The sequence below is a fragment of the Aptenodytes forsteri genome, unplaced genomic scaffold (assembly GCF_000699145.1).
Source record: "Aptenodytes forsteri isolate BGI_AS27 unplaced genomic scaffold, ASM69914v1 Scaffold146, whole genome shotgun sequence".
Taxonomy (NCBI): Eukaryota; Metazoa; Chordata; class Aves; order Sphenisciformes; family Spheniscidae; genus Aptenodytes; species Aptenodytes forsteri.
Window position 1 is genome coordinate 5,125,973 of NW_008795128.1, and position 20,873 is coordinate 5,146,845.

The following is a 20,873-nucleotide window of genomic DNA, read 5'->3' on the forward strand; positions in this document are numbered from 1 at the left end:
AGTTAAGCCAACTGCTTGTTCACCAGCAATTGTCTGCATATCCTTTGGCGCAAATAGCTGAGAAACTGAGCATTAGAGTGATATTCCACTGGGTCCTTAGACAGCCATGTGGCCTTTCACTCTCCTGAATTGTGTTTCCCTTGAGGTTCGTACACTCTAATGCTTTAGCCAGGGAAAGTGCCCTCTGTACTTTCTTGTTATGGAAAGATCATTGGACTTACTATTCCTCTTGCTTCTGATGATACCTGTTAGTGATACAGAGCTAGGAAAAAACCTATACTTAAACACCAACAGGTGTTTGGTTTTTCTAACTTTGTCATTTAATATTATCCCAAGAGGGACTTGGATTCCATGGTGAAAGAAATGCTCACTCTCTGCCGTGGAATGAAGGTGAAACTAAGTAAGCATCGCTAAGAGTGTGGTAAACATCGTATTAAAATTACCAGCAAACAGCAGTCATAAAATATCTGGCAGATCAAGGACAGTGTGGCTAAGAACGAGAAATGTCAAAAGACAGTGTAAGAAAAGGCGTACAGGAGAGAGAATGCAAGTTACAGCTGTGTCATCAAATTATTTGGATAGATAATGAGACCGAGACCTGAACATTGTTCTGCTAGAATATCAAAGCAGACAATGTAGACAAGCAGCATGAAAAAGGAAATTTGCATCTATAAGACAACTTCTGATAATGTGTTATCGGGTGATATGAGACACTGGTCTGTTAATTAGCCTTGAAAAATACCCAATTCTTTCTGGCAGTCAGGAAAATGAATTAAACCATGGAATAAATCTCCTGACTCAAGGGTTACTCTTGTCTGTGGTCTGCAACCGGAGTCAGTAAGGTATTACAGCCTTCCACGGAATGGATATGCAAATCTGCATGGCAGAACTTCAAAGGGCCCTTCTGTCCCTCCTTGCTGCACGCCTGGAGTGACCCAGCTCCAGGCTCTGCACAGTGATCTGGTCTTGTTCTCTTGCTTTTGTTGTCTAATAACTTCTGCTCTCTCCCCTCTCATTTTGTGATGTGTAGCAGAGAAATGTGTTCCTGTGACTCACTCTGTCTCTCTGTTGAACCTGATCTTGAATAGACACCGAGGTTGCTCAGAACTGTACAGGAGGACCTCTGGTTATCGGTGTAACAAACTAATGAGGACTTCTGAACTTCATCCTCTTGTCAGCCAAAGCAAAAGGGGTCTTTTATGTCTGCACCTCATTATTGCAGTGTAATCTACATGGAAGTTAGAACTGTAGATGAATTGTGGAAGTCACAGAAATGTGGAATATTTTAGAAAGTTTATGAACAAACTATTAGTAAGGTAAAATGAAAATATTAGTAGCAAAGCTTTACATAATATCAGCTAAAATTTTCTTAGCAAAGTACTCCCTAAAACCAAAGGAGCAGCCCATACATCTATCTGGAAAGGCGCCCTCTGCCACCTCGATCTGCTGTGAACCACATAGATTCCTCTGAATTTTGCCTTTGCAGGCAATTCCAAAGGTTTTCTTGCTTGTTTCTTAAAGATCTGATGCAGCAATTCCTTAGGATTTTCTGTAGTACCTAGGTATTTGTGCAGGGGCTGAAGCTGGGAGGAGAAAGCAACATCTGCCTGCCTATGGTGCTGTTCATGTGGCTTCAACATGAATATTGCCATTGTGTCACTTACTCTTAGAGTGTGGGTTTTCTAGGATTCAGCCTGCCTTTCTAGGCTTGTTTCTATTCATGGACATCAAAGGAAGGAGGGCTTCCCAGAACATGGGAAGCCAAAACTCTGGGACCTGGTGGTTTTATTTATTTGCAGACTCCAGAAAGACACACAATCACTGCCAGTGATGATTATATTGCAAGATATGGTATTGGAAAAACAATTTCAACGAACAATCAGATTCATCCCTGGCTCCAACAGATTTCCAGTGCTCCTGACCAGCAATGCCTGGCTGAGAGCTGTGCAAAGGGTGGGCAGGCTGACGGATGGGCTCTGCGGAGCGGGGAAGCTCCTGGCAGCAAGCTCAGGAGTTTCCAGGACAGGTAGTCAAGTGTGGATGGATCAAAGAGTTCTTTGACATTGAGTTTTGCTGTAAACAGATGGCTGCTGGAAATCCTGTCCCTTGGTCAGCAGTGAGGAGACCTGCAGCAGCTTATGGGTTCTTCTTAGAATTAAAGATGAGTCACTTTAAGGTTGCTGGGTTTTCTTTCCTATTGCTCCACTTCCTCTGTTTTCTGAAGATAAATAAGAAATGAGAGCCTGGAAATTCTCTTGAGAGGTCCTGCAGCTTGTTTGTTTTGTGAAAATACTTCTTGTTATCTAATTTTATTACACTTGTTAACAACAGCAGCAGCTTTCCCATAAAACTTGCCCCAAGTAAACTAACCACAGCTTTGAGAACTGAGCTGCAGAGCAGAGAAGATCATCTCGGAAACTTGAAGATGAAGTACTTTCTTCTGCCAGCTGATTTAGCATTTCTCTATAGCTTTGCACTAAGTAAACCTGTCCAGGTGTGTCCCTGCTCCCAGGTGTTTAGAATTTTCATTGCTGCTGCTGAGTTGCTCTGACTTATCTTAAAATTAGTTACAAACTTCTACTGCTGTGATTCTACATGATAGAAGTTTTCTGCTATGGAGATAAGCATGTATTAAAAGATATACTTTTTTTTTTTCCAGATAGCTACAAGAAACAATGGCTTAGGTGAGTTTGATTGTAATTATTATATAAATAACTGTAGATTTTGGTGGGACTGCTTCTCTATACCTCATTCTCATTATTTTTTATATTTTTCTCTTTGAAAATATTTTCCAGCATCAGTGGAAAACAATTCACAGAATTCAGATGTGTTTTAAAGTCTCACTCAGTGTGATTATTTATGCTGTCATGATAAAGAAATTAAGACGACTTGCTGAGCAACTGCTACATGGAATGTTCTTTTTCCATATGTAGCCTCAGCAAATCAGAATACTTTTCACTTTGATTTCTTTCCTGTGTGATATAAGGCACTCCCCTGTCTGCTGTACCCAAGACCATTGTATATTTTTGGCATAATAACCAATAGCTCTTGTCTGTGAGAAATGTATTCCAAGTATTTTGGAGTCAGAACTGAGGAGCGTGTCACAATGTCTTATGCCAAATTAAGAATTAACCTGAAAATTAATAGCTTGCATGCATTCAGTATGCATGATAAAAATAGTAATTTCTTTTGTATGATTCATCCCATTTTTACAGAGGTCAGTTATGATTTTTCTTTAATTCCACAAGCTCTAATGAAGAGAACAATGACTCTAATACTTAGCCTTCCACTCTGAAGGCTCCCAAAGGTTCTTAAGCTAAAATATATGTTAACCTGAAAATTAATAGCTTGCATGCATTCAGTATGCATGATAAAAATAGTAATTTCTTTTGTATGATTCATCCCATTTTTACAGAGGTCAGTTATGATTTTTCTTTAATTCCACAAGCTCTAATGAAGAGAACAATGACTCTAATACTTAGCCTTCCACTCTGAAGGCTCCCAAAGGTTCTTAAGCTAAAATATATTTAGTCACGACTTCGATTACAACTGCACTATGACATCTATATTAATATTAATCTTTTCTATCCAGGAAGCAAGGCAGACCTAACCAGTCTTAGCATATTGTGAATGCTAGATTCACTCAGTCTTAATTTACTAATCCTTTTTCACATTATTGGGAAATGAACTTCAGTGAAAGAAATTTCCAAAGGTACAAAAGCTTGGGTACTGTATACCTCTCATCTCCCTTTTGCACATCTATTTGCCTTCTCATTGCCTTGTATGTTCTTTATTTTCTTCATCCGCCAGGTAGTGAAATAGCTGTGTATGAAGGAGACATCCTCTTGAGAAGAGGACGACGCAGTGCAATTAACTGTGAGAGTTGTTTATGGCCCAAGTCACAAGATGGACTAGTCAAGGTTCCAATTAACATCTCTTCTGATTTCTGTGAGTGTGTGCAAATGGATGCTGTAAAGTTAGCATTGATCTTCCGGTCCCTATACTCTCTGTTATTTTATGTTTCTGTGGCAGGCACCAAAAGCAATCTTTGTCCAAATGAGAATTTATTGACATGTCTCTTTTTCTAATCTGTTAGCCCTATGGTACTTTGGCTGAGACTCCAAACCTTTCAGTTACAGACACTACAATATGTGGTTACTTGGACAGTAGTTGTTATATAAATACCAACTAATTAATTTTGATTACAAATATTAGCTCATTCCTGCTAGGTACAATGCACTTTGATATTTAGCAAGTACAGAAGAAGAAATATAATTTGTTCACATTATGAATGTATTTTTGTCAAAATTACCAGTAGGAGCACTTTTTTGAACACTATAATTTTCTTTCAATTCTCTCAGAAATATTCCTGCACTAGAAATCCTGTAGAGGCAAAAAGGGAGGAAAAATCCTTGGAGATATTTTTTCCCTTATTATTCCCCTCTAGTCAGTCAATAGCTCTGTTCTGTGCAAAAGGCTGCAGGACTGATGCCTTAATCTAGAAAATTTTGTTCCAGAAGACTTCATATGGGCTGTGCAGGTCTTCCAGGCTTCTCTGGTCTGAGGCTCCCGTACAGACCCTTCTTAAAAGATCTTACCTTGAGAGAAAATGGCGTGGAAGTGAAATACAGCCTGTGCCTGATTCCCGTTCCTGGGGAAAAGGAATCTGTGTTATCATTTGAGCTGAGGAACGCCCAGTCTTCGCATTATCTAGGCTGCTTCTCTGCCCATGTGCTTCCAGAACTGCAGCACATACTCATGTGGTTAGGCGAGGGTTATTCCACCTACCTCCCTCTCTCCAAACTTTAAAGATGAGGAAATGGAGATACAAATCAGTTGTAGATGATTCATAACTGAGGAATCCAAATTAGGCCAAAATGTTCAGAAGTAGATAAACACTCCAGTTTTTATTTGGTACCTGAATAGAAACACTGTGATCTTCAGAGCCTCTGAACGCTGGCTGTCTCAAGTGATTACAAGGGGTGTGTGGCAGACATTTGTTATCTCTGATAAACAAAATAGCTTTTTGGTGCTTAGCTATGGTCAGATGGCTCATTTGGGATACTTTAATCCAATTATTTGTATCTGAAACTGTTTCATTTTTTCCATTCTATCTAATGGAAGAAACAATGCCAGTCTTGCTTTCCATCCGTCTCCTATAGAATATGCATAAGGGCCAGCTATAATTCTTACATCTCCCCTTAAAAATCTAATCAACTTGAAGATCTTTGAAGGCTTTGTGCCCTTTTTTTATTATACTTGTATGATAAAAAGCTGACGAGTGCTGTGAAGTTCTTTAAAACATTTAAAAATGCACCCCATCAATGCACCTTGTTTTTGATTAACCAAGGAAGATTTCTCCTGGCCCCTTTCTCTTTCTAGCAGTGACAGAGAGGTCTTGGATTGCTGATGCTCTGCAAGAGATCTCCACGCTGACCTGTGTGCAGTTTGTAAATCGCACTACAGAAACAGACTACGTGTATGTTGAACGTGGGCAGAGGTAAGCTCCCTGTCTCCTGGGAGTGGAAGCACTCAAAAGGTCTTTCAGCTTCTTTTCTGTTTTGATTTGGATTTAAGTAATTGCCCTTTTTTATCCTAGGAGCCAAGATTCGGAGAGCAGGTGCAATTTTTCATTTTTCTTTAGATATACTGGTAGTTACATCAGTTAATAGGCTGCAGGAATAAATGTGTGTGTGGACTTAAAAGACAATGGGGTATAATTCAAAATGAGATATTTTCCTTAATTGTTGTAAAAATTTAAAGAAGTATAATTGTTTCAGGTTCTTTGCTTAACTACTTAAACTGATTCATCTTAGTTTGATACAGCCATTTTACTGTTTTAAAATTTGCCATACTCATCACAAAGGCTTTATTTCTCCCCCTATGTAGTTTGGCAGCTTTCAGAAGCCTAGATATCTCATGCCAGTGACTATTTGCACGTCCCCTTCTGTGGCTGCACATCTGGAGGCCCTTGCTGGCATAATCAGTACATCTATTTCTTTGTATTGGCTGAATGTGATAATTTTGGTTATTGATTGCCTATTCTTAGCTGCTGGTCTTACTTTGGAAAAATTGGAGGACGTCAAGCAGTAGGCCTGGTGAAAAATGGTTGCATGGATAAAGGAGCAATTCAGCATGAAATGAACCATGCACTGGGTTTCATCCATGAACAGGCACGGAGTGATCGGGACAGGTTTGTCAAGATTATGTGGGAACACATTGTGGCAGGTAGGTCCACTAAATCTTAAGAGAAAACATATACTTTCAGATAATGTTTCTTCTGTGAACAGCAATGCAAATAAGAATCATGATTAATGCTGGCTGAATTGCAGCAGCAGTGCATTCAGTGTGATGGAGTTTCTTGTTCAGAGTTTGTACTAGGGGAATTTCTGTGGCTACACCTACGTTAGTGTGGTCCCCCAAGGCAGATGCAGCCTAAAAGTAGCTCTGCGTTCTTATTTTGATTGCCATCTTGAGCCCAGACTCACCTTATATCCAAAATATCAAGATCATCAGGAACGCAAAATGTTGTAGAAAAGACTTGGCCAGGAGGCAAGACTATGGGACTTTTAGCTGAGGTGAGGAGAAACATGATGTTCAGAGATCATGATGGGGAATCACACAGCAACTCTATCTCAGGGAAAGCCATGGAAATAAGGAAGGCAGCAGGTAGGCATCTTGGCACTGGCAGTGAGTGAAATGCACATAGCCTAAAATGTAGATGAACAAGGGACTCAATGTGGAGAGAATGGAAGCACATGCAACCACTAGCACGTGCAAAATTCTGGCACCTGGCATGATGTGAGAGCAAGGACTGCAATTATTTCCTCCTTGGGGAGAGAATAATATACACTGCCATGAACAGAAGGAGCAATGAGGAGCAATCAGGACTGGTAAATCTGTAGGGGGAAAACAAGTGAATGTTATTTAGGGAAAGGAATGCAGGATAAATAATTTGAGCATGTGCCCTTGATCTGTGTGCTGGGACCATGGGAGCATATACAGACGTCCAGGCTCTGGGGAGGGGAGGGTAGAGAGAATGGTAGGAGGTCCCAGGGAAAGCGAGAAAGTGGTACATGGAAGGAAAGCAGGGGAAGAAAGGATGCGAGGAATCATTTGTCTGACAGTGATGAGACAGCTGGACAACCCACAACAATTGTAAAAAGATAATAGTGTACTTAGGTCATTATATAAAATAATAGTAAATGAGGTGGGACAATTGAATACCAAATTCTAATAAGTCTCTTCAACAAGTAAGATATTCAACTCTTCAATGTCATGCACAGCTGAAAATATATCTATCGTTTTCTCCAGATGGAACTTGATTGTTTTTATTGCAAATTCCTAACACACTGTTCTCCAAACTTTTTTCAGCTATTCCCATGATATCCTAAGTAAATTCCATTTGTGTTGTTCTTTATTGAGGTTTCAGCTCTAGTGTTAAGGTGTAATTTTGCTATGAATTGTTTGCCACTGTACAACAAGGGTGTGCCATGTTTGAAATGCTAACAAAGGATGTGCTAGGAAAGAGGACTTGAAAACATGAAGTTATACCAAAGGTACTAGACACACATAAAATCTTACACTAGTTTTGCAGGGGCAAGTCCACAGGTTCAGATGTTATTATTCCTAAAGGATACAGATGTAACCAAGCTCTGATTCAGGCACAGTATCATGAAAGGATAAAAGAAGGGGAAGAGGTGAAGAAGACAAGACTACGCAAAAGGATATGGGGTATATCTTCAGTGTTTTAACAGCATTCACCAGGAGTGGAGGCTGAGAAGATTGGCGTGACAAGGGAGGTAGAATGCAGACTGTGTGCAGCACAAGCACTGTAGGGAGAAAAATCAAAGATATGCAGGGAAAAGGAAATAAAGAAACACAGCTATGTTCGTGAGGACTGTTAGTGTACATCTCCTGTAAAAACATGCTGCTGTTAACAGTGCTGGTGGCAGGGCTCCCCCTGACCTCAGTGGTGCAGAACTAGACCTCAAGACCTTTTGCAGCTTCCCAGCTCTCCCACACAAGCTGTTTTTCTCTTGCCAGGACTGCAGTACTGTGGATGTTTGCTGGGTTTTGTTTTTACCCAGCAATTCATCCTTGGAAGCCATCCTACTTCTTTGTTTTAACAAAATGCAGCCTGATCGCTTGCTGTCCACTTAGCTACTTGAAACTCAGCTTGTTTTTCCCAAACTTTTGGGGAAAAAACCTATTCAGAGTCTTCAGCCAAAGCTTCCTTTTCAGCTCTTCTGCTTGATTACACTTAGGTTCTGGCAGAGGTAGATTTTTTTTTAGAGTGGAAAAGATGGGTTAAGTCCCCACACGTGTGCGGGTCTAGACAGCCAAATCTCTCTGGCATGTGATGAGGCAGATACTAGTCTTCTGGCAGCGCCTCTGTCCAGCCAAGCTGCTGTTACTTTTTCTTTTTTAGCAAACCAATTCAGCGAAGCACTTATGTGCCAAACAGTAGCCATATGCTTAAATGTTTCACTGCATTTGAACTGTGCTCTCTGTTCATCACCTCAAAAGAAGCTGTGCACTCGCTGATAATTCTTTTTGAAGTCAGTATAGCAGATAAGAGGAGCTGAGATAAAAACCTAACAGAGTCAGGAAAGCCAATGCTGTTGAGAACCAGTTTGAGCCTTAACTGAGTTTTTGAGCTATGAAAAGCTCCAAAGTCATGTTTATCCCCAAAATTTCTATAATTCAGGATTTTGAAGCTTCTCTTTGCATTTCCTAGCCCTCATTGGGACCAGTGCTGAAGGACATTACTGGAAGAGACTGGCTCTGATTGCGAGCCTGCCAGCCAAGTTGTGCAGACTCCAGAGATTTTTCTGACAAGCGTCCAATGCTGAACTCTCGTCCAGATGGTTTGTGGTTTACAAACCACTAGTTACAATAATGAAGGTGCAGATGTTTAACTGGAAAGGAGTGCTCAGTGGTTAGGGCATTAGCCTCAAGGCCAGGCTGACTGCATTCAGCTCCCTGCTCTGACATTGCTTGCTTGCCTGTCTTACCATGGACAAGAGGCCCAGGGTGCACTTTGTATTCATGCTCTCCAGTCAATGGAGAGAAATAGGTGCCTTCAGATGAAACTCCCTCCAGCTGTGTCTCTCTTTCTTTCCCTCTTCTCCGACTATCCTGGGAGCCTTGATGAATAGCTTCAGTGCCTAACTTAGAGAAATAAAGCTAGGTGGCATGAATTCCAGTCTGTCTCTCTGGGCCCCAGTCCTGTATCAGTGTAATGCTTTCTTACCTCACTTATATGGGCTTTTTAAGGCTAAACAGATGAAAAATTATGAGATGCTCAGCAGCTATGATGAGAGGGGCTATATCAGCAGCTATATTCAGACAGAATGTTTCTAGCTGATCTTACTGAGTGCCCTTACTTCATGCGAGTCATATCACCTCACTGTAGTCACTGCTGATGGGTTTGACCAGAGACAAAGCCAGAACATGGCTGATAACATGTTCTTTGGTGCAAGTAACAGGCAAACTGTATCCCTTTCTTTTGTGGTCTTATAACCCTTTGGTGGAAGGACTCAGCAAGACACATTAGTGGTCACCCACACATACCTCTGAATTTTTGATCTAGGTGATCAGCCAGATTTCCTTCTCAAGGTATGGATGCAGCTTTGGGGACATAGGTTGGATGCTTATAATGTTCAAGATAATGCACTGAAATATATTTGGAGACACCCTAATGAAGATGGACAGATGAATACCTTTACTTGAAGAGTGGAATGGATTCATTGATTATATCAAAACTTTTACTTATTTGATTCGGTTTATATTCTGAAACCTACTAGACTGAGTGAAAATGGGTTCCCATGGGTTTCAGTAACAGTAACAAAAAACATCCCTGTGTTATCAACACTGTTTCCAGCACAAATCCAAAACATCGCCCCATACTAGCTACTGTGAAGAAAATTAACTCTATCCCAGCCAAAACCAGAACAGCTTCAAAAGGCTCTGGTGGTCTTGATAGACCCAAGATCTCATGAGAACAAGTATTTGTATCCTAAGTTACTCTTAGCATTATAACAGCAGGCAGTCTACTATTAGAGCAGCAATAATTGTTCTGACTGAAATGTTGCTTTCCTACCTTACAGGGGAACAAGGGAACTTTGGAAAAGTGAATTCCAAAAATCTGGGCCTTCCCTATGACTACTCTTCAGTGATGCACTATGGCGCGTAAGTTGTTTTCTGAGATGCTCAGAAAAGCCATTTCAAAGGAGCAAATGGCTTTCAGATCTTCTGCTGAGATCTAGGAAGAAGGAATTTCTCTGTGCAGGGAATAACTTTTGCTGTTCACTTAAAATTGAATGAATGGATGTAATTAAGGGTGAGCATACTTCCTTTGTCAGCAGTATTCCTGGAAAACAGAGTTGATATGGATAGAAGAAAAAATTAGGATGTTTTCTTTCACTGTACTCCTGTCTCTTGCTAGACAGCTTTGACAGGGCTGTGGCCCAAACTCTACTGAGTCGCTGATCTAAAACAGTTCTGAAGTCTAAATTATTTAATTAACATAGTAACAGCTGATCATAGACAACAATATTTAGGTACAGACAGAAGAAAGATGGAGTTTTTTTATATCATTAAGATGTTGTTTGCTGCCTCAGATTTATCTGGGAACATTGTCTAAGGTTGCATTTTAGTTCATAATGTACAAGCTTGTATCATGTACCTTCTCTATTTCCACTAGCAAGTAACAACTGCTGAACAAAACCATGAAATAAAACTTGTCTAGCAGGAGGCAGGAAATTGCAGATAGCAAATAAACAATTAGTAACTGAGACAGAACTACGCCTGCTCCTCTGCCTCGGGAACCATGAAGGTGGGATTCAGTTCATTTTGCCAGGACATTGGCAAAAACTCTCCTCAGTCAGGACAGTGCAGCTTTTTCTTGTTTCTTGCTTTCAGCTGCTGCACACAAAATGGCTGCCATGCTGGTCCTTTTCAGGGAAGACTAACTGGTCTCTGAGAAGCTTCTTGCCCTTTTCTATTGAAATTCTGTGCATGTGATACATGAATATGATTATGCAGTTAGAGAACTTCACTGTTTAAGAGAAGTGATCTAAAAATGTGATTTCCTTATTTCTACAGGTATGATTTCTCCAGCACTCCAGGGAAACCAACTATTGTACCAGTTCCTGACCCCTCTATACCGATTGGGCAGAGAGAAGGGCTGAGTAACTTGGATGTAGCTAAAATCAACAAGCTCTACAAGTGCAGTAAGTGCTGTAGATAAAAGGCATGTGAATCCTTATACAGCTGATGTCTGTAGGCATTGTCAGACATCCCCCAAAGGAACTCAGCCCGCAGTCCTTTCAATACATCTCTTACTTACCCTACAAGAGGGCTGGTATGCGTGTGGAAACAGACCTGTCCCTGTGCCAAGCTGCTGCCTTCTTGGAAAGGACAATTTACTTTCAATAATTCACTGTCATTCTGAGTTATCCTCATCTAGTCCCTGCTCTTTGACATAAGCAAAACCCATCAGAGAAATCACGGTTGCTACCTCTGTCAACTTCTCACTTCGGGAAAGCTCTGAAGGTTGCAAAGCATGTAAGCTATCCTCAGCCATGATTATAGCTGAGAGGCATGTGCATCTGTAGTGCCAGCAGGTTTGTGATTTCTTTCAATCAGAAAATGACTGCAGGGCTGTAAGTATGTGTGCCATTTAGGCTGATCAGAACATCTCTGAGGGGAATTCCCCAGGCTTTTTGTATAGTTTTCTCCTTCCTTGCCCCATCCATTTCTTAACTCATCACTGTGGCATCTTAAGGTCTAGAAATACCAAGCATTCCTCTCTAGCAGGAACTCTTCAGTTGAGATGCACAAAACACAGGTAAAACACCAGATGTGCTCCTGCAATGCACGTTTTTTGCCTCGACTCCCAGTACATAGGCTAATTGATTTATACAGAATTTGACTTTTCTGAGATGTTATTCAATTAGTTTCCACCAAAACAGCAAGAAATATTAAACATGGCCTAAATATTAGTGTACCAAATTCCACTCTGAATTGTGTTAGAACTTAGTTAAATAAACATCAGTAATTAGTGTGAATCAGCGTTCCTTCAGTTGGATAGTTAGGTACAGAAATCATTGCTGAGTGGTTCCTCCCAAATTCTTAACTTCAGATAAGACAAGTTTACAATGTAAGTGTCTGTCATGGTCTCAAAGAGAGTGATAACAAGTATTTAATGGTATTTATCCTTGATAGTGCATGATATTTATTCTTGATAGCGGGGCTGGGAATGAATCACACCTCAATACCATTATTATGTAGTTTCATAATTAGATCTGTATGTTTTGGAAGAAAAGGGCTAAATTTAGAAAAAAGGAGAAGAACTCAGGGGCTAAAAAAAGAGGACAAAAGGTCCGGTTGTCTCAGGGAAAGTAGGGAGCAAGAGAGAAATGTCATAAATTCATACGTTCAGATGTCATATATTCATATTTTGTAATTTGGGGAGTTACACATAGTGCAATAAATGAAGACTACGTGTGGAAAGATGAAAGACAGATGAGATCAGACTTTGTGTACCTGTCACTAGGTCTGTAGCTTGACTTCAGTGCTCTCTGTTACTGTTTTCCCCTAGTGACTACCCCTCTTTGCTTTGACAGAATCTAGTTTTCAATCTTGATTTTTGCATACACTTATGAATACACACACATTTGCTGATGGGCATTGACGTACTGATGTCATTGAAACTACTCCCGTGATTGAGGTTAAGGAAGTTCATGAAAGATCCAGGCCTTTTTTAGTAAACTAAAATATGTGAGTGAAGCCCTACTGTCTTTAAAAAAACATTAGTAGCTGAAGCAGATAAGTACCTTAACTAGCTTTATTTCACTTGCAGGTTCTGAATAACTTTTACACTAGGAACATCAACACAATTGTAAGCATTATAATTCATTTTTCTTTTACAAGCTTGACTGATGCAAATGGTTGGAGGGACTTGTCAGGCGTTTCTGGAAGATTTTTGTGCAGTTTTCATTCTCTTCAACACTGTTTGGTTCTTCCCTTCAGATTGCTGTAGCTCTGTGTTGCCTAAATCCAAAGGCTCGTTCTCCTCTGTCAATTACCCATCCCCATACCCGAACAATAGCAACTGCCTGTGGTTGATCCGCATCCATCGAAGTAAGGTAATTTTTCTTAGCAGAAAAAAGGTTTGAACCACAGTGTCAAGGCTACACAGCATTATTTCATTATTATGACCGCCCTCTGGGAGTCATTTTCATGGACCAAGACATTTATTTTGTTACACAGTGAATGAAAAGACAGTCTCAACAATTTTCATAAGACTTATTAAGACTATCATCAGATGCATTATTTAACTTGATTTTTATCCAGTTAAGACTGGATGGCTTTTCAAAGACAAGCAATAGTCAAACATCAATCACTGGCCTCAGTAACAGGGTAGCTAGGTGAAATTCTGTGCTCTTTTTATACAGAAAGTAAAATTTCTGTGATACATGGATAGTAAAATGAATATGTTCACTTCGTAACAATTAGATGGTTTGAATCTTTCCCTGTATATAGCACTAAACCCAACATCTGTTTTCTTTTTTCTCAAGATTTTCCTGCAGTTTGAGGCTTTTGATCTCCAACCCTCCTCAGACTGTTCTTCTGACTATATAAAAATTTACAATGGAAACAGCAAGAATTCCCCTGTCTTGCTGGACAAATACTGTGGGAAGGGGCCACTGCCCTCCTTAGTGGCGTCTGGATCGACAATGCTGGTAGAGTTTGCAAGTGATGAGAGCATTACAGCCACAGGATTCAGAGCCTCCTACAACAGGGGTATGAACACTCCCTTACAGAGCTTGGAGAACAGCATTAATAGTATTTGTATGGAAGAACTGAAAATTTTGAACATGTACTCCAGAGTAGGTTTTTTCTGTGTTATTCTTTACACTTCCATAGCAATTGCTATTGCAGAAGACTAGGCAACGATGGGGCTGAAGGTCAGCAGGAAACAGAAAATGGGATGTTGCATGGGTCTCATGTTAGTAATCCTGAGAACCCACTCACATTCTTCTCAGAGCCTCTGCTATGCTTCTTCACATCTTTAGAATGATTTCTTTAAATAAAAACAATGCAACGACTGTAACTAATAGGAGCAGTGCAGCCAAAGAGCACAAAGACTGCAGAACTCAACAAAAAATCTCAAGCAGTGCAATGTAAAGCTAGTATCTGGGCAATATGTTATTCAAGGTTTTGTGGCATTTTATGTAACGGGAGAGGTACTAACCTTGGGTAACTTACACTTTCTGAATTAAAGCCTTTTGTTATGTTACATGAAACACAGTGCTTACTGTAGTCACTTGAGGGGTGTCTGTTTTACGAACATACAAAAGCATTATGGACTGCTGGATAAAATTCTGTTGTGCTGCAACATGCTTTCAGTTAGAAGGCAGTAGCCCAAATAACTTGTTATTGCCTTATTTCAACTGAAAATGCAAACTTTTTAAAAGCGTAAATTGAAGAAGTCTTAGAAATGTGTCATTTTTACTCTTTTTGCATTAGTCTTGATGGAGTCATTTCTAGATCGCATTAGATCTAGCTTGATGATGCAATCTTGAATACTTGAGCTAATTCTTTTCTGAAAGTGCAGTAAGTTAGTACCATTGGAATGCTATACTAATATGGTAACACTCAATTGTAAAGACAGATATAGCTTTAGATGCAGCTGTTTCCTGTCCTCCAAAGGTTATTTAGCAGCCATGTTTTTAGTTCCTTCAGTACAGCTGCTGATACAAATACTAAGCAAAGAAATAAAATATTTCAGCAGTAGATTTTCATGGCAGCACATTTTTTCTTGGCTTGAAGAAAGAATATGATAAGCAAGCTCACTTCTACTGCCAAAATACTCCTGTTAATATGCCTTTCTCTGTTTTTTTCCTTTACTCCTCAGTGAATTGTGGAGATACTTTCACAGACTCAAATGGAGTCATCACCTCTCCAAACTACCCCAATAAATACCCCAAAAACCAAGCATGCTTCTGGGTCATCCGTTCTCCAGTAGGATACAAGGTAAGGCATAGATGAATTCATTTGTGGGTTTCATCAGTGTTCTCTAATGGAATCTTTTTTTGCCTTGGAGAATAACAGTTGTAATGTCACTTTTTGAGCAGGCATTCCAGAGTAAAAATCTGAGCACAAAAATCCAGTTTAAGAACTTGTGCTGGATCTTGGTCTCTGAGGTGTTCAGCAAAGGAAAACCTTTACACACACGTGTGAACTCTTACGAATTTAGCTTGCCCAGTGGGCTTTGTTCAGAATAATCCCTAGGTCAGAGTTCCCACTAGAAAACTGAAACATTGCACAGGTGCTGTTTTTATATTTCTCTAGAGAAAAAAATTTAAAGTGTACAAGATCACTCTTGTCCCTTGCTTCTCCTTCCAATCCAAATGCTGATGAACTAAGCAAATAATTTGCTACTAATTTGCATTACAATATGGGACCAGGATGTGGTGCAAATACAGAATAAAAAACAGTGCCTGCACATAAGGAATTTAGACTATTTGTGCTTGCTACATACAAAGGGTAAGAGAAAAGGATATAACCTGGAAGCAAAGTGCTTTGGTTGTATTTTCTCCAGGTATCTCTCAAAATGTTATCCTTTGAGCTGGAAGATAGTGACAGATGCATCTATGACTACTTGCTCATACATGATGGAAGCCGACCTACAACACCTGCAGCTGGCCCTTATTGTGGGACAGAGAAGGTTGCAGACTTTACTTCCACTGGGAACTTTGTGTTGGTTGAATTTCACAGTGATATAGTTTGGGAGTTGCCCGGATTTGTGATGAGTTATACATTTGGTAGGTAGTACTATACAGATGGGAGTTGGAAAATACAGAATGAAAGTAAGAGACCAGATAGCCACAGGTAAGTCAAGATGCCACCAATTTCAGCAAAAAATATAGCTCCCTGATACCTTTAACAAGCTTGAAGCTTGTTCTCTTAGTTTTACATCTACAGTGGTGTAATTTGCATGGTAGATTATGGACAAAAATGTTCCTGCGCATGGGATGCTTCTGTCTGAGACTACAAGCTTTTTGTTACAGTATTCCCATTGCTGGTGTTGCATGGCAAAATACAGTGGCAGAACTGAAACTATGTAAGCAGATTTTTAAGGACTTCTAGCATTAGAAACTGTGCCCATAAAAATTTCAGAATAGGGCTATGTAGCAACTTTAACCCGTATTCTGACAAATGTTATTACCCAACCCTGATGTGCATTCCAGTATGCATACAGAAAAACCTTCAGACACATGTTTGTTTATGCTTTGAAGCCAAGCTCACTTATACAGTTCATATAGGCACCTTAGCTTAGCCTGGAAATCACCACTTCACACTGAAGGTGCAAACTGGGATGTTTGTATAGCAGCTCAACTCAAAGAATTGCACTACTCTCTGAGATGAAACAGGTCAGGGAACAGATTTAACTAAAGAAACGATTAAGAGTGGCAAGAACAAGAAGTGCGGGAGAGAGAACGGAGTGAAGCACCTATTGTTGCCACTTTGCTGTGGCCTGAGTCAGGTATTGAAATTGTCCATGGGGTATTACCAAAATATTTGTTAAAAATGAGGCCTGAAAACCTAATGCGAAGTCCACTGAATGTAAATGGAGCCAGTAACATTGGAGAACATATTAGGTGTGAAGTCTGTAGAGAGAAATCTTCCACCTCTGAGGAGACGTCTGAAGAGGAGAAAGAAATCACCGCTGTAGACAGCTAACGCTTTGCCTTGACTTGATGTATTCAAAACTAAATGCCAGTGCCAAACTGGAAGATGCCAAAATGTAATAAATAATAAAAGTTCTTGCTGCAATTATGCCTTTGTGAAGAAGAGCACGTAGAAAATGCCAGTTTGCTTTCCTAGCGCTAGGAAAGCAGCCAAGAAAATTTTGAATTATGCTGACTTCTGGTTTGGGGTTTTTTTTAGGGATCTGTAATGTTTTCCTTTTTAAGCACTGGTTGATTTTCACCCTCAGAAGAATGATAATTGATAAGTTGTGGACATCAGGGTCTAGAGCTCGCTTGCATCATGGTAGCATGCGCAGCAGGCAACAAATATTTGTAGTTCTTACAAGCTCCTCTCTTCTGGCTATAAAAAGTATTCTTTTAATTTGGCTCACTATTTAGATGGGCACCTTTTTGGAGGATCTAACAATTTCAGCAGCATGAGAGGAAATTAAACTCTATTTCTATTTTTAACTTCAACTTCAGACTGTACAACAGCTAATTCTTCTCCCTGAGTCTGAGGACTTTCACAGAGGTACAAAAGTAATAACCCCATGACAACTGTTATTGTATACAAAGTTGAATGGGTCCCTATTTTAAATATACAGTGCTGAACAGCTTTGTATCTTGAGTATTACTTTAGATTCCCTTTCCACGGCCTGATGTGGGGCTCTACATAGGTCCAATGTTTTAGATGTTCACCCATATTTGGTAAAGGAGCATGAACAACATGTTGAAATGGCAATGTACCTCATATAGGAATATTAGTCTTGCAACTTGTCCCTAGAAATATGGTTTTAAGTAGGAGTCTGAGACGTGGCAATGTGACTTGATCAGAGTGCTTTATTTGTAAGCAAGCCCTTCCTGCCGGCAAGTTGTAAGCCCTAAGGACACACAGCCTGGCTAAAGACTCCAATCTCATTTGGTTTGAAAACATGAATTCAACAGTAATGATGCAGAAATGCATTCCTGAATGTACAGACAGGCTGAAATATAATGTGATGAATCTCTCTTTCATAGGAAAGGCTTTTCAGTCTGAGATCTAAAGGTTCAGCTTTTCATGAGTTCTGTTAGGGGTCCTTGTTAACCACTTTCCTTAAGGGATATGCACATTAGCTGGAGCTTCCACACATGCTCCAAACCACCTCCTGACCCTCTGCAGATATCAAAACCTTCAGCTTTCCTCTAATTATTGCTAAAATCTCTGGTTTCCTGCCAGCAGTCTCCTCTTTAGTGGCCCACCAAACAGGAAAATGCAAGATACAAAACATCCTGATGAACGGCATCCTTCTTATAATGACTGCTACTCATTTTCACCCACAGCTAGTTGCAAATCTTAAATGGAGAAGCTGTAGAATTCACAAACCCTGCTAAGAGCTTAGGTGTACCCAACTGCACAGTGTAAGGGGACTTGCATCTAACAGACAATAATCCTCCCACAACAGGCATTGCCCATATATAAAAATGATTTATAAGCTTGCTATTAACATTCATATTCTGAGATACATGAATTAAGAGTGACCAGCCGGTAGACACAATGGACAGTATAGCCAAAAGTTTGGGATTCAAATACCACCATAGGAGGATTTTGAGAGGTTCTAATGAAAGTTCAGCATTCACTTAACACACCTTTGAAATCCAACATGTAAGGATTTAACCTTAAAAAACAGAGGTATCTAGCAGTGATGAATATATGTATGTATTGCCATATTTGTACATACCTCATGACACAAACAGGTATTATCTTAATTGCATAGAAAACCAGATCTGTGCTAAGAGAGACCCACATCCACAAACCTGTGCGTGTGGAAGAGACAAGAGTGTTTGTGTCCATGTATTCCAATCTTATCTGGTTTGTGACTGTCCAGGTTCCTATCTGGGAGGCAAATCAGGGCCTTCGAGTGGTGTGCTTTTGTAATCTGTAAGAACCAGAACAGAGACCTGTCAATTACTGCTGTAGGGGAAAAACAGCCTGGAATAAAGCACTACAGAAACACACAAAAGATGTACTACTCATAGGTCTTTTTTTGTGTTTAATTTAAAACACATTTCCCTTACATAAGTAAATAACTGTGGTTGAGATGACGCTTGCTTGCATGACTAGAACCCCAATGCCTGACAGAAAATAAGGACAGCTTTTGGCATGCTGATAGTACAGTTGGCTCCTCATCTAGAAGAAGAAAATAAGCCCACTGAAACAGCAAGAGTACTGAAATTCAGTTTTCAATTTCACTGTGGTGATGATCTGCCCTTTTTATCACACTGAACTGCAAGGAGAAACATTACAGCCTGTGAGATTTAGTAGGCAAACGGCCACATTTTGAATTAATTTGAACTTTTTCAGACCAAAAGTTTTACTTCTAGATGCGTTCCATTATAGTAATCAAGCCCCAAGATTATCAAGGCCAAGTCTGATACACTGGGGCACAATTTCACAGCAAGTTAGAGAAGAACACAGCGTTTGCAGCTATAACTATGTAGGACAGAGAATGTACAACTTACTGTACAACAACTGAGTTTGGCAAGGAGAAGAGACACGAACCAAAGACCATTTAAACTCTCCTACACTTCAAACAGAAATAGAAAACCTTATGAGCTAAGTCGTCACATAGGATTTTAATAATCGGAGTTCCCTTTATCATGGGAAACATCTGCAGGCTAGAGAAAACATAAAGAAAAGCTGCTGCTGTTCAGCTGCCAAATGGCCTCCTGGTGCAGGAGCTGAAGAACTGTGGGAGCCGGGCCCCCTCTGGTGGACACGAGTAGGGGAACGGGAACGTGCCCCGTGCCTCTTCTCCAGGCACGGGAAAGCGAGGTCTTCTCCTGCCCTGGTCACGACTCTCAGTTCAGTCCGGCAAATTCAGCCGAAGCGTTTCTAAACAGATAAGTTCAATTTCTTTAACTGTTTTGTACCCTCCCGTGCACCTCTGTTGGTGGTGCTCTCTGGATAAGAAGGTTCTTTGGGTCGCTGCTCGTATTTTGTATTAAAGAGCAGCACTCTAAGTTACACCTGTCCATCGGTAGCATTCAGATTGAAATTTCCTCTTCCTCTTTTCCCATTGACCAGCTCAATAGCAAAGACAACATCAAATTAAGTCTTGTCTTTGAGTAAATTCTGTTTTATATTTGTCTCGATTCCCTGCTTTATGCCTACAGTACCTGGAATTTCCAGGTGGTCTCTAGTACAATTGCTGGACAGGTGTAAAGTTTAGCTTCCCAGTTTTGTACAGTTGTCTCGCTAATGTTACCATTAAAAAAACCCCGAAAGCTTGAGAGGGGAGACCCCAATTTTTTTCCTTTGAATTTAGCTTTGTTCTGATATTAATGGGTCTTACTTCCTTGAATAGATCAGTTTCCTAATTTAATTATGTAGGCCTTTACAGTGTGGACTTATCTATTAAACTGGAAAGAATGCAAAATGTAATAGCAAACCCGCACAATTAACAGGATGACTCATGGGAACCAATGGTACCTAGAACTACACTCAGTAACTTTTTTTACAAACACTGTAGGTCACTGACTTCTGAAGGCACGCAAACAAACACTGGCAGAAGTATTGGCCGGGGATAACTGGAGTTCTGCAGTTCAGCTGATTTCATGCTCTTCTGAACCAGGATCTCTCCACAGGTTTAAGACGAAAAACCAGAATAACTTGAGCGCAACCCTGTCAGCGTTAGAGAATACACTTTTTGTCTTATTAACACCCAACGACAGCTAAGGGGCAAAAATGCAACACCCTACCAACTACGTCTGCTGTACAGGGAGTAGGGCACACATCGGCGTACGAGGCAGCGATGCCATACTGAAACTGTCGTAAGCAATTGCTTAACTACATAACGAGAAACCAACGAAGCGCCCAGCCTGCCGGTCTCCCACCTCAAAAGCGGCAATGCCTTTCGTTGCTGTGGGAACAGCGAACATCCGAGAAAGAGAACTAGGCCGGGGCAAGGGGGACCCCGAGGGGCAGGGAGGCTGAGAGGCTGAGGTGGCGCCCACCCCGTGGCGTCGGGCCGGCCGCCCTATGTGCCCTCCTGGCGAGGAGGGGCGCAGGGGAGAAGCGCTGCCGGGCTCCCCTCCTCCCCGACCCACCGCAGGGCGTACGGGGCCACCTAG

At 40.6% G+C, this 20,873-nt stretch overlaps 1 protein-coding gene across 1 annotated transcript; it reads left to right on the forward strand.

Moving 5' to 3' along the window:
- Window positions 1-351: 351 nt before the first annotated feature.
- LOC103897545 (astacin-like metalloendopeptidase) lies at window positions 352-16,178 on the forward strand. The gene is made up of 12 exons (XM_019471584.1): window positions 352-400; window positions 496-561; window positions 2,664-2,684; window positions 3,811-3,948; window positions 5,383-5,500; window positions 6,050-6,228; window positions 10,113-10,194; window positions 11,110-11,237; window positions 13,039-13,154; window positions 13,587-13,812; window positions 14,927-15,045; window positions 15,614-16,178. The coding sequence occupies exons 1-12, from the start codon at window positions 352-354 to the stop codon at window positions 15,842-15,844; spliced, it is 1,473 nt and encodes a 490-aa protein (XP_019327129.1). The 3' UTR covers window positions 15,845-16,178.
- Window positions 16,179-20,873: the final 4,695 nt, after the last annotated feature.